At 35.1% G+C, this 12,245-nt stretch overlaps 1 protein-coding gene across 2 annotated transcripts in view; it reads right to left on the reverse strand.

Annotated features, from left to right (window-relative positions):
• Positions 1–587: 587 nt before the first annotated feature.
• The window catches only part of THOC2 (THO complex subunit 2), a 112,119-nt gene continuing 100,461 nt past the window's right edge, over positions 588–12,245 (reverse strand). For both annotated transcript variants that reach the window (XM_080909516.1, XM_080909515.1), the window contains exons 35-39: positions 12,005–12,074; positions 11,761–11,921; positions 9,125–9,201; positions 8,591–8,636; positions 588–3,322 (exon numbers count right to left, since the gene is read on the reverse strand). In XM_080909516.1, coding sequence (XP_080765642.1) covers positions 8,609–8,636; positions 9,125–9,201; positions 11,761–11,921; positions 12,005–12,074 — 336 coding nt within the window. In that variant the 3' untranslated portion in view covers positions 588–3,322; positions 8,591–8,608. The remainder of the gene's footprint in view (positions 3,323–8,590; positions 8,637–9,124; positions 9,202–11,760; positions 11,922–12,004; positions 12,075–12,245) is intronic.

Consider the following 12,245-nt stretch of genomic DNA (forward strand, 5'->3'; position numbering starts at 1 on the left):
AAAAATCTCAACACATTTCACACATATGATTTAAAAGTAAATCATAGCTGTTTTCTCAATCACAAATCACTTTAAAGATGTTTTTCCTTTGAAATATTTTTTTGCCAGCTATGTTACAGGTGTTCAAAAGACAATATGCAAATTCCACTCCCACAAATAACTGTTCTGCTTATGCTCTGAAAATTACAATTACCCAAAAAGAGCATTGGAACATATATTCTTGTCAATTCTAAGAGAGAATCATCATTTCTTAATCTTTTTAAAGAACTGTATCCTTTTCCAACTCTGAAAAATCTGAATTGTGTAGATATAGTCTTCAAGACATTAAGAAAATAGGTTTTAGGCATGTTTTCAGTCTAGAGCTTACCCCAAGAACAAAAAAATAATGAACAACGAATGAGTCTACATTATTAGATGTTATTTGACAATGTTGCCCATGCAGAAAAAAAAAAGGGCCAAAAGACAATTAGAGTTTAAGTTATACTAAATAAGTAACAATATACACAATGATATAGTCATTTGAGAAAACTATTGTTTATTTAGAAAAAATGGTTACACTGGTAAATTCAGTAGATAAAAAATTCTCTTAAAAATGTCACGTGAAACTTTTCCAGATGTAAGTTTAGCAATACAAAGCTCCGGTAGCTGTAAAATTAAAACACAATTAATTTTTTCCCTTCTACCCCCAAGATTTCCTAATTACAAGAAAAAAAAAATGGCAAGGGACAAATGAGCGCTGGTATATTTCTTTGTAGAACAGGTTTTAATGTACACATACTATATAAAACGATTCTTAGGCGTTGCATAAGACAGTGCTCCACTTTATTTTTAGTGACTAATATTAAAAACAGGCCAAATAAATTAAAACTGAATTCTAAGATGAGGTAAATTCAAAATCATTCAGTAACTGTTTATTTTCAGTTTCAACATTAAAAAGGATGCATTTCAAATGGGGTGGGGGGGGAAGAGACTTGAAACCCAGGCAATATTTAATCAAAAGTAAAATTCTGTACACATGTAACCTTATTTGCTTATGGGAAGTATATGCAGCACATTGTGCTAAAATATGGAATAATTAACACTTTCAGCCATTACTGAAAATAAACATGTAGAAATTAAGCAACAAGTTAAAGTACAATAACATACAATACAACAGTTTTAGGTTTTCTGCATGGAGCAACAAAGCAGGTAACTGAAAATGGGCCCGCTTCATTCACAATTCTCAGAAATCTACTCAGGAAAATACAATTCTGGTCACAGCTGTATGATTTCATTTTCACCTAAAAGAAACAAACTGGTTATACAGACAGACAAGGAGTAGCTGAGGGAGAATGAGGAGGAAGGCCAAAGCAAGGCAAGAAGAGGCCAGAGAAAGAAGGCTGGGGAATGACCGAAGGGAAAGAAAGGGGGAAGGAAAAAAAATTAGGAAGAAACTAGTAAATTCTATCAATAACAAAGACCTGGAGGAAGTTCCCAGAAAATGAGGAAATATTTTCTGTGTCCGTGTCTATTCTTAGAAATCATAAAGACACTAGGAATTTTAAGAAACATTGAAACATTTTCTGTGTGTGAGAGGGAGGAAGTATTCTAGGGTAGAGAAAAAGATTAAGGAGTAACAGGTATATTCTACAGGTGCAAGGAATAATGTATCAAAAATAAACAGAACATTTAACAAAGGAAAGGAACCTATTTTACATAATCAATCAAAAGAAATAGAAAATGACATCGATTTTTTTCACAAGGACACAATTTTAATAGTGAATTATATTAAGATGCAATGTCTGCTAAATTATAAAAATTGCTTTAAAAATATATTGACTCAATTATACTCATTTCCTTTCCTTTATGTAGACATTTTTCAAATACTGCATAATGAAATAAATTCAAAACATGATCATTACAGCATGTGGCAAATAATTTATCTGCCTAACATTGTTCTCAAATTTTAAATTAATGCTTAATGCATTAAACTTTATTAACGAATATACTACATTCACACAGTTTCAAAACTCATAGCTAGAAGGGGCCTTAGAAAATAATTACACTTGCATGAAATGCTGACAAATAATTTACACATCATTTCTACACAGTATTCTTTGCACACCATGTATAATGTTGACGCCATTGATTACAACTTTGGATACACTGATGTTGACCTTCTAATTTTATTACTTAAAGTATAATTGTTTCTGTCCCTCAATGAATAAATGGGTAAACAAAACATGATACCCTTCATTCTATGGAATATTTAACCTTTAAGAAGGAATGGATTATTGACACATGCTACTCCATGGATAAACTTTGATAACATCATGGTAGTTGAAAGAACCCTGGCCCCCAGGACATGATATTGCACAATTCCATTTATATGAAATGTCCCAAAACAGGCAAATTCATAGGCAGAAACTGTGTCAGCGGCTTCCAGTGGCTGAAGAGAGAGGAGAGAGAAGAATGGCTGCTGACCTGCACGTTCTGAGCCTAGATTACTGTGAGGACTGCACCACACAGTGAATACACTAGAGACCACTGAATTCTCCACTGTAAAATGCTGGGTTTTAGACTGAAAATGAATAACGTTCCAAGAAAGAACTTCATGGTACTCACATGACTGTACTGGCGAGAGTAAGAAATGGGTCACTGATCATGTTTATGTAACATTCTAATAAACAAAGAACATCATGGTATCCATAGGAAAAAAATCAGAATAAAAAATGGGTCTTGATCATGATCGTGTCACACTATGAGAATTTCTTAAGGACAAGAAAACTTTTGGTGACATATTTAAGGGTACATTAAATAATAAAAATGCTTTTGCCATTAAAACACAAAGATCTTTCCCATGAATTGGAATTAAAATTAAAATTTTATAAGAAGCCAAAACCCTCCAAGCAACATAATCACCCCAATGTCTTCACACTTATAGAATTCACACACAAAGGCAACCTATCTACATCATTAAGGAATTGGTTCCAGGAGGCAATTTCCTTTCCTTTCTGAGAAAGGAAGATGAACTCAAAGTCAGTTAGTGAATTTTCCATTAGATGCCACTTCTGGATGGCATATCCCACGTAAAAATTGTATGCACTCAGACCTTGCTCCAAGAAATTGCCTGCAGGTGAAAATAATATTCTGAAAATCAGTGACTTTGGAATGTCTTGTCAAAAGGATGGTGGTATGTATGCATCTTCTGAGTTAAAGCAAATTCCCATAAAATGGACAGCACCAGAAGCTCTTAATTATGGGAGATGTCATTCTGAGAGTGACTCATGGAGCTTTGGCATCCTCCACGGGGAGACGTTCAGCTTAGGGGTCTGTCCACACCCTGGAATGACAAATCAGTAAGTACAAGAGCAAAGTGGAAAAAAGATACTCAATGTTAGTCACGGCATCTCAACAGTGTCCACAGAGTCTTATTCAATAACGCTGAGGCTTGGGGATTACAACTTGAAATCCATTCCAAAACTCAACAAACTTCTAGAAAAGGTAACTGCTAACAAACATAATCCTAGAAATTGGAGAGTATGAGACAGGAAGATCACAATGGGTTATATGTCGGACTATGCCATATAGAATTCCAGGACAGCCTGAGCTCCAGAGTGAGTGCCTGTCTCTAAAATCCTAAAACACTAAGAAGGCATAGTGATGAAACAGTACCAAACTCAAAGATTTTGTCCTTTATACACTAACAATTTTATTGTCATTAACACTGAACTTATACCAATCATATGCAACATTCTTCTAAGTTTAATTTTAAATAATGTTATTTTTAAAAATGCACCACATTAACAATCAGAGATAAGCAAGTTTAGCTTATAAATCTAAGGTGTCACAGAACCCTATCTTTTTCCCAGTTACGATTTTATTGATATTGCTCAGTTTAGTCTACTGTCTGTCACACGTATATGCTCTTTTGAAACTATCAACTGTATTCTTAATGCCACAAACACTTTTGTTTGTGTCCTTCTATTCTGCTGAGAGCAGATTACATGTATAAACATCATTCTATATTATATTAGTAACTATCTCAATGTTCTCAATTCTTTTTATCTGATTCAATAGTTCGGATGTCTCTTAAAATAACCTTTTTGACATTAAAGGATTTAAGAAAAACTTTAAAATACAAACCTGCCCCCAAAGTAGCTAACTAACTCATGGTTAAATGCCTACTTCAAAGGAGGTAGCATAGCACCGAGTTCCCTGCATTTGCTGTCACCTGAAGTTGTCGTGATTTTGTGACTCACCCCTTTAATGCTTATGCCTCTCTCTTTCAAAGCTGAAGCACATGTAAGGGTTAAGCTGACATTCACAAGGAAGAAGTTATGAGGAGAAAAACACAGGGACAGGCATCCTAATCTAGCATTCCACCTGCAGGTGCCCTTACAAAATTTTACAGCAAACACAGTCCCTGAGATGTTCTGTGTCAGTTAAATGTAATACAAATTAAAGTTGAGAATCTTTTAAGCTGAAACCTAATTATATACAGGGTTGCCTGTCAGAATGAAAAATGTACAGAGGATAGTCACACACATAGGCAAATGTGGGAGAAGAACCTTTTATAAGCCCTTATCCTAAAGTTGAGACCTTGAAGATGCAAAACAAAATAACGCCTTAGTGAGTATGTGTCTTCCGGAAGAGGAAAAGCAAGGAAGTACAGAATTCTTTCAACTACTTAGTGCCTATGAGTATTGGTTTATTAGAAACCACAACTAGTACTTCCAAAGAGTGCAAATGGTAATGAAGAGAAAACAGTTGTGCCTATCAGTTCAAACTCCTAACAAGAGTTTTTTAAATATTAAATGACTGCTATATGTAAACAACAACAAAAGGAAATTTGCTCTGAAATCACAAGCGAAGCATGTGAATCTGTAGCATACTCATACAAATGTGGAAACCAGTAACTAAGACAAGCTCATATGTGGAATAACTAGTTCCTGAGAATAAACTCATCAAATACTTCATTTCCTAATATGAGTTACTACCATAATCAGATAAACTGTGGAATGGCAATGCATTTCTAAACTTAGGAATATGTGAGAGCTTAGGAGGCCAGTTTCCCAAGTACAAACTAGAAGGGCAAAAGGCTAGAATAGGGATTATAAAATCAACATCTACAAGGGCTAAGCTGTAAGAGAAACAAAATTAACCATGTATGGAATACTGGAGTAAACAGCCTGCCTCTTCCTCCCCTAACCAACTTCTCCCCAAATTCCTTGTCCTATCAGGAAGGTCAAAGTTTGATTACTACTGTGCAGAAATCAAAACACAATATCAAATGTTTCAATTCACCAAGTAAAACTGAAATTCTAAGTAGTCGAGTCTTCTGAATTGCTGCAGGATATTAAGATATAGTGTTTTTGCAAAGTGGTACATGAATATAATCCCAGCATAACTGAGACTGAACTAGTGTGTGTGTGTGTGTGTGTGTGTGTGTGTGTGTCTGGGCTGGCACTGATTTGATATCAACTTAGGCTGCACAGGGTGTTACGGACCAGCTTAGAATACAGAGTAAGAGCCCACTTCAACTAACCAACAAGCAAATAAAACAGTGCTTTCTAAATGTAAACCCTGGATAAGACTAAGGCCTTACCTAACAAGGCAAATTTTGTTCAAGGACTTGAAACTTTTGGTATCAGACTTACAGGATAAAATAATTAGATTACATATATGAGACTACAAGTAAAACAAATGGGGCTTGCTGAACTGGCAGGCTAGAAATGCAGTGAAGTAAAAGTATGGACAGAATAGGGTACAAGTTGTGGGCCACATATACCAGATAATAAGAGAGAATGGTTGTTCGATAACTATTTAATGAGCATCAGGTTTTTGTTTGTCGCCCCCCACCCCCACATACCAGCCAATCTAGCACTGAGGTTCAGGCAAGGATTTTTAAAGATTAAAGTAAAAGAAAATGTTTAAGGCAAAAGCATCTAGTGATGTTCAAGGAGAGGTAGACTTTGGACAAAGATTTTGCAGGTAAAAACAAAACACAAGAGTTTTGGAAGTAAAAAAGTAGGAGAAAGGGCAAGAGAATTTAAAAAGAAAGTAATCTAAAACACATTTATGTAAGGTATTCTCTTCTAATGTGTTCATTTTAGTATGTTTGCACTCAGTGGGGCAGGTACAACAAGTCAATTTCATTTCTCGACTGGCTCCCTAAACTAACTTAAAGTTAGTGAGCAGATAAAATCATGGTAATGTGATGTATTAGCAGCTCTTCTTTCTGCAGATTAGGAAACAAGTAAAAAGGGAAACAAGAGAGGAAGATTTTGATACACTCTGGAGAGACCATAGGAAATGATAAAGTTTTTGATCAAAAGAAAGCTGTCTCCAACCACAGAATGAGCCCAAATGACAAACAGAAAATAACCAGAAGAAAAAACATCAATTATAGTCTCCCAAGAGTAAGAGTCTGTCCCAGAAAGAAGTAGGTGGGACATACACAACTGTCAGCAAGCTAAATATACCTGTAAAAGCTTATCTGCTTCTAGATTTACTAAAAGACCAGCAGCCAAGCAGCTATTGTCCCTCACCTTTTGTTTCTAAGGGATACCCCATGGCCAATGTAAGTATAACTCATGGATCTCTGTATCAAAACCTTCATGTGTAAAAAAACCAAACTTAGGTTTTTAGAGAAAACAGATACATAAGATCACAGTGAAAGCTGTCAGTGACCATGTTGATCTGTTCCAAATGAAAATTTTGTTTAACAGCACATTAAATAAAAACAAATTAAAAAGCTAAGATTAGAATAAAAAGCAACACATAGTAGGCACAGTATTTAGCATATTAAATATAAAATACATACTACATATAATATATATCACATAATATATAAATATATATTATAGTTCCCAAGTGAAGGCAGTCAGAAGGATGCCTAGAAAACTAAATAATACTATTTCTTCTACAATTTTCCTAATTAAGGAATAATAAAAGACTATTAGCCAGGCAAGGTAATCCATACATTTAATCCTATCACTCAGAGGACAGAGATAGGGGAATTTCTGTGAGTTCAAGGCTAGCCTGATCTACATAGTAAGTTCAAGAACAGCCAGGGCTATACAGTGAGACTGTCTCAAAATAAGAAAAAAAATATTAAATGCTAAATGTTCTTTCATATTCTTGCTTATACCACTCTACTATTTAGAAATACACAAGGAGAAACAGAGTGAACCAAGCACACCTTTCATTAGGTCACCTATCTGCCATTCCTGCATTGCAACCAAATTAAATATGACAAAACCAACATCCTAAACCATATATTGAAACAGCTCCCAGATATTCCTCACCCTTAAATAGTGTTAAGTAGAGTTTGCTATTTATCTGGTTCCATAAATAATTAAAAGCAGCTCAGGTTGGAGATGAGGTATAAACAGTAAGTGTATCTGTATTATTAAGAAGTGACAATTGCAATGAAAGCAAAAAATGAGCAATAAAGTAAAGTCAACTTCAAATATGTCTACATAGAATCATTAATGGAGGAAAAAAATCATTCTACATACTTCAATAATTCTAAAACATCCAAAAGTACCTATTCAGATGCTGACTTTAAGTCCTCAAAAAGAAAAGGCTATATTAGAATATGCATAGTCTGTCCACTATGGTGATCATATAATTTATGTAAAGTAACATTACTGGCTGGTTTTGTGTCAACTTGACACAGGCTGGAGTTATCACAGAGAAAGGACCTCAGTTGAGGAAATGCCTCCATGAGATAGATCCAGCTGTAAGGCATTTTCTCAACTAGTGATCAAGGGGGGGAAGGCCCAGCCCATTGTGGGTGGTGCCATCCCTGGGCTGGTAGACCTGGGTTCTATAAGAAAGCAGGCTGAGCAAGCCAGGGGAAGCAAGCCAGTAAGTGACATCCCTCCATGGCCTCTGCATCAGCTCCTGCTTCCTGACCTGCTTGAGTTCCAGTCCTGACTTCCTTTGGTGATAAACAGCAATGTGGAAGTGTAAGCTGAATAAACCCGTTCCTCCCCAACTTGCTTCTTGGTCATGATGTTTTATGCAGGAATAGAAACCCTGACTAAGACAGTATTTAAAATATTTTATGCACCATAGAAAACAAATACATCACCTTGAAAACAAATTTGCCTATTTAAAATCTAGCTAAAGGTACAGAGTGTACTTTCTGAGTTTATAAAATGTGAGCAGTAGCAGAAAGGTATGAAAACTTAAAGGCACAAAGAACAGAAAAGTTTTGCGCTTAGTGTCAACTTTGTTTTCTAATGCCCCTGTACCTGCTTCAACCTTTCAGAGTTTTAATTTCTTCACCTGTGAAGTATAAATACTGCCACCACTTTTTGGGCTACAGGTGCTTTAAAAACATAATTAATTTTCCAAAAACGATGGGAGTAGGTGGCAAAGAGAAAGCCAGGTGTTCTTAAGTACATCTTGATGGTTCCTTAAGTGTAACTAATCAGCAAGCTTAAAGTGAAAAAAAGCTTTAAAATAACTGCAAACTTTATATCTACGCACAAAAAGTCTCTGTTGTTATAGTGAGGTAAAAATTTGAGTAGCTGTATCCTGCAAAATGGATCTCCTTTAGGCATATCTCTAAATGAAAAGGAGGGGAGAAAATACTCACCTTGGCTGAAATTGTTCATTATCTGTGCTTGTCAGAGGACTTATGAGTAGATTACAAATTAAGGGAAAACAACTTTGGGGCAGGAAGACTAGTGTCCTATCTTTTGGTATAACCCCTCTTAGGTTTCTGAGCCTAACTGGCTCTAGTCAACCTAGTAAGCTCAAGTACTGAGGGCTCTGCTTATGTGTCCCACCATTCCGCACTTCTAGGAACCATCCTCCCCAGACCAAGGGATTCTACCTGTATCGCTTTTTTTCTCTTGGTAACAATACAAAGGAATAGCAACTACTAAAATACAAGGAGCCTATACAACTTTTGTCATAAAATATCTGTCACTACAGAATCACTTAAAAAAAAATCATGACGATCAAATCTCTTGTTTTCATATCATACACTGAGAGTTAACTACAAATATCACTTTTTCAAAATAATAAGCTCCTGCATGTTAAATCACATAGACGACAGGTTTAATTGTAAACAGTAGTATCAAATCCTTCTACTAAAGCAAGTGAAATATAAAGATGAAAAGGATATTGTTTCTTCTCTTCCTTTCCTCCTGAACTATCCCGTTTTTCTTTCTTTTCTATCTTTTCTTTGTCATGCCTGGATTCCTATGAGGAATGAAATTAGTTGGAAAAAGAAAAATCAAATACATTTTTAAAAAATCAGCTTGAAATTCCCTTTTATTATTCACTGCCATAATTTTTCTTCAAAACCTTGCTTATATGACTTCAAAACCACATGTAACCAAGAAAACAAAACAAACAAAAAAAAAAAAAAAAAAAAAAAAACCCTCGAGTATTGAACTCCTCCAAAAGTTAAAACATTTATAAACCATAAGGAAGTATAACAGCTTATAAAACAGAAAAAAAATATTTGAAAAAAATGTATAGCAGTCACATATCCAGAGTATCTAAAGAAATCTTAAAAGTGAATGTCATAAAAGACTCAATTTGTAAACAATTCGAAAAGACTTCTCCAAAGAAGATAAACACAAACATGGAGACACAAACATCTGGTACCATTAGTCACTGAGGAAACACAAATCAAAACCACAATGACTTACCTGCACATACACTAGGATGGCTATAAATAAACTAAAATAAAAAGGAGCCAGTGTTGACGAGGATGTACAGAAATTGCACCCTGATGTATTGCTAGTGGAAATGCAAACTATATAACCATGGTGAAAAGTCTGGCAGCAATTTAAAAAGGGTAAACAAAATTAACTAATAACCTAAAAATTCTATTCCTAGGTATATCCAAGAAAATTGAAGGTAGTCAAATGAATTATTTCATACCAGTACACAAATGGTTATAACATTATTCATAATAACCAAAAAGTGAAAACAATCCAAAAGTCCAACAATTGGCTAGTTGTAGTGGCTTACCCCTTAGAACTAGGGAATCTGGGGCAGAGAGACTGAGTTTGAGGGTAGGCTGAAGTACTGGGGAAGCTCCAAGCCAGCTTGGGCTACTAAGGGAGGTCCAGTCTCAAAACAAAACAAAAATCCACCAACTAAAAAATGATTAAACAAATGTAGAATCTTCATATAATGGAGTATTATTTGGTTATAAGATATTAAGTAATAGCAGATCCTACAATATGGAAGAACAATCTCAAAATCATTCTAAGAAGGCAGACACAAAAGACTGCATTATTTTATAATTCTACTTATATGAAACATTAAAAATAGGTAAAACCACAGAGACAGAATGAAGATTAGTGGCTGTCAAGAACTGGGGAAGGCAAAGTGAGGAGTAAATGTATCATGAGTCTATGATAACCTTTTGGGACAATTAAAATGATTTGGAACTGGACAAACACCAAATGCACAGTATTGCAAATATACATACCACTTAATTCAGTGGTCATCAACCTTTCCTAATGTTGTGATCCTTTAATATAGTTCTTCATGTTATGGTGCTCCCGACCATACAATGATTTTCGTTATTTTGTAATTGTAATTTTGCTGCTATTATTATGACTAGTAATATAAATATTTTTGGAGATAAGGGTTTGCAAAGGGGCCTCTGCAACCCACAGGCTAAGAATCATTGGTTTAATTGCATTATTCTGTTATCCTATGTGAACTTATCTCAACTGAAAAATATTAAAAGAAACAGCCTATCTTTGAAATCATACAGAATTAAATTATCTACCATTTACTTTTCTAATATTACTTCTTAAAACTACAAATACACTACACATTTTTAACATTTATAATAATGTTTTATAAACAGTTTACAACTTAGTAATGGCTTGTCAATTATTTTATGGAGCATGCTTGAGATTTGAGTATCGATCTTAAGTATATAACAGAATGTACTTTATACACATATAAATATACTTTAAGAATAAGAGAAACTAAAAACAAAGAAAAAGTAAACAAAGAACTGAAGTGGTGAGCAGGGTGGTGGAAGTGGTGCTGTACACCTTTAATCCGGGCACTTGGGAGGCAAAACTAGCAGGATCTCTGACTTCAAGGCCAGCCTGGTCTAGAGGGCAAGTTCTAAGACAGCCAAGGGTACACTGAGAAACAACAACCCCCCCGCCCCGGCTCAAAAGGAACTGAAGTGCCAAAAGTAAAAAGGAGAGAAAAAAGAACTTCAGAAGTATACTAATTCTAACTTCACAGTAATTTAGGGCACATTTAGCTCAAATTTTCTAACCAGAGAACCTGCTCCCTCCCAATCCTCCTGTTTCCATTCTAAAATTAACCAATGATTATCTGGCAAGAATATACATACATGCACACTGAAGCACTAAATTTATAGGGGTAAGTATTTTCCTTACAAGGCCCTACCCCCAGATGATGAGCTACATGCAATTAATGGCTGCTTTGAAAGGAAGAGACCCAGCCTTCTCTAAGGACTAGCCCTCTAAATGGTTTTCCAATCCCAAATTGTCAGTCATAACATATACATATATATGGCCAGAACTAAATGGACTCAGCAGGTTATACTGTGAGACACATAAATAGGTGTAAGAACAATAATCATAAAAGAGGTCATGAAGTTTAGAGAAAGTTAAGGGAAGACACAGAAAAGCAAAATCAAGAGTTTGGGGTGGAAATAATGTAAATACAGTATTCATATATGACAGTCCCAAAGAATAATAAAATACATGTTTCTGAAAAGTATACAGTTCCTTTGTATTCCTAATTTACCTTTTTGCCACCAGAGGAGATTTTATCCATCTTCTCAGATTTAAACGAATCACTACTGCCTTTTTCTTTGCCTGAAGATTTTGACTTATTTTTCTCTTTGTCTTTCTCATTTGGATATTGAGACTCACATGGACTCTCACTTTTGTGTTTTGAAACCCCCACTAAAATTACAAAAAAGAACAATGAAAGGCTTTTCCAGTTCACTCTGATGACCGCTTCCAAGGTATTAGGTAAGTCTACCTACTTGTTCCATTTTCCTCTTTCCGCCTCTTTGTTATGTCCGGTGGTACTTCACGGTCATTGTTTGAATGATCCTAGAACCAAGAATTGTGAACTACATTGATCAAGGGTTATGGCTTTTTTGTTTTGATGTATTAACTTTTATACAATAAAAGACATCACTAACTAGCACTGGAGAATATTTGCTGTACCACATATTTGATAAAATGGCATGAAAGAGATAACAAAGTTGAAGTTCTTTATTG

Source organism: Micromys minutus (genome assembly GCF_963924665.1).
Source record: "Micromys minutus genome assembly, chromosome: X".
NCBI classification, from domain to species: Eukaryota; Metazoa; Chordata; class Mammalia; order Rodentia; family Muridae; genus Micromys; species Micromys minutus.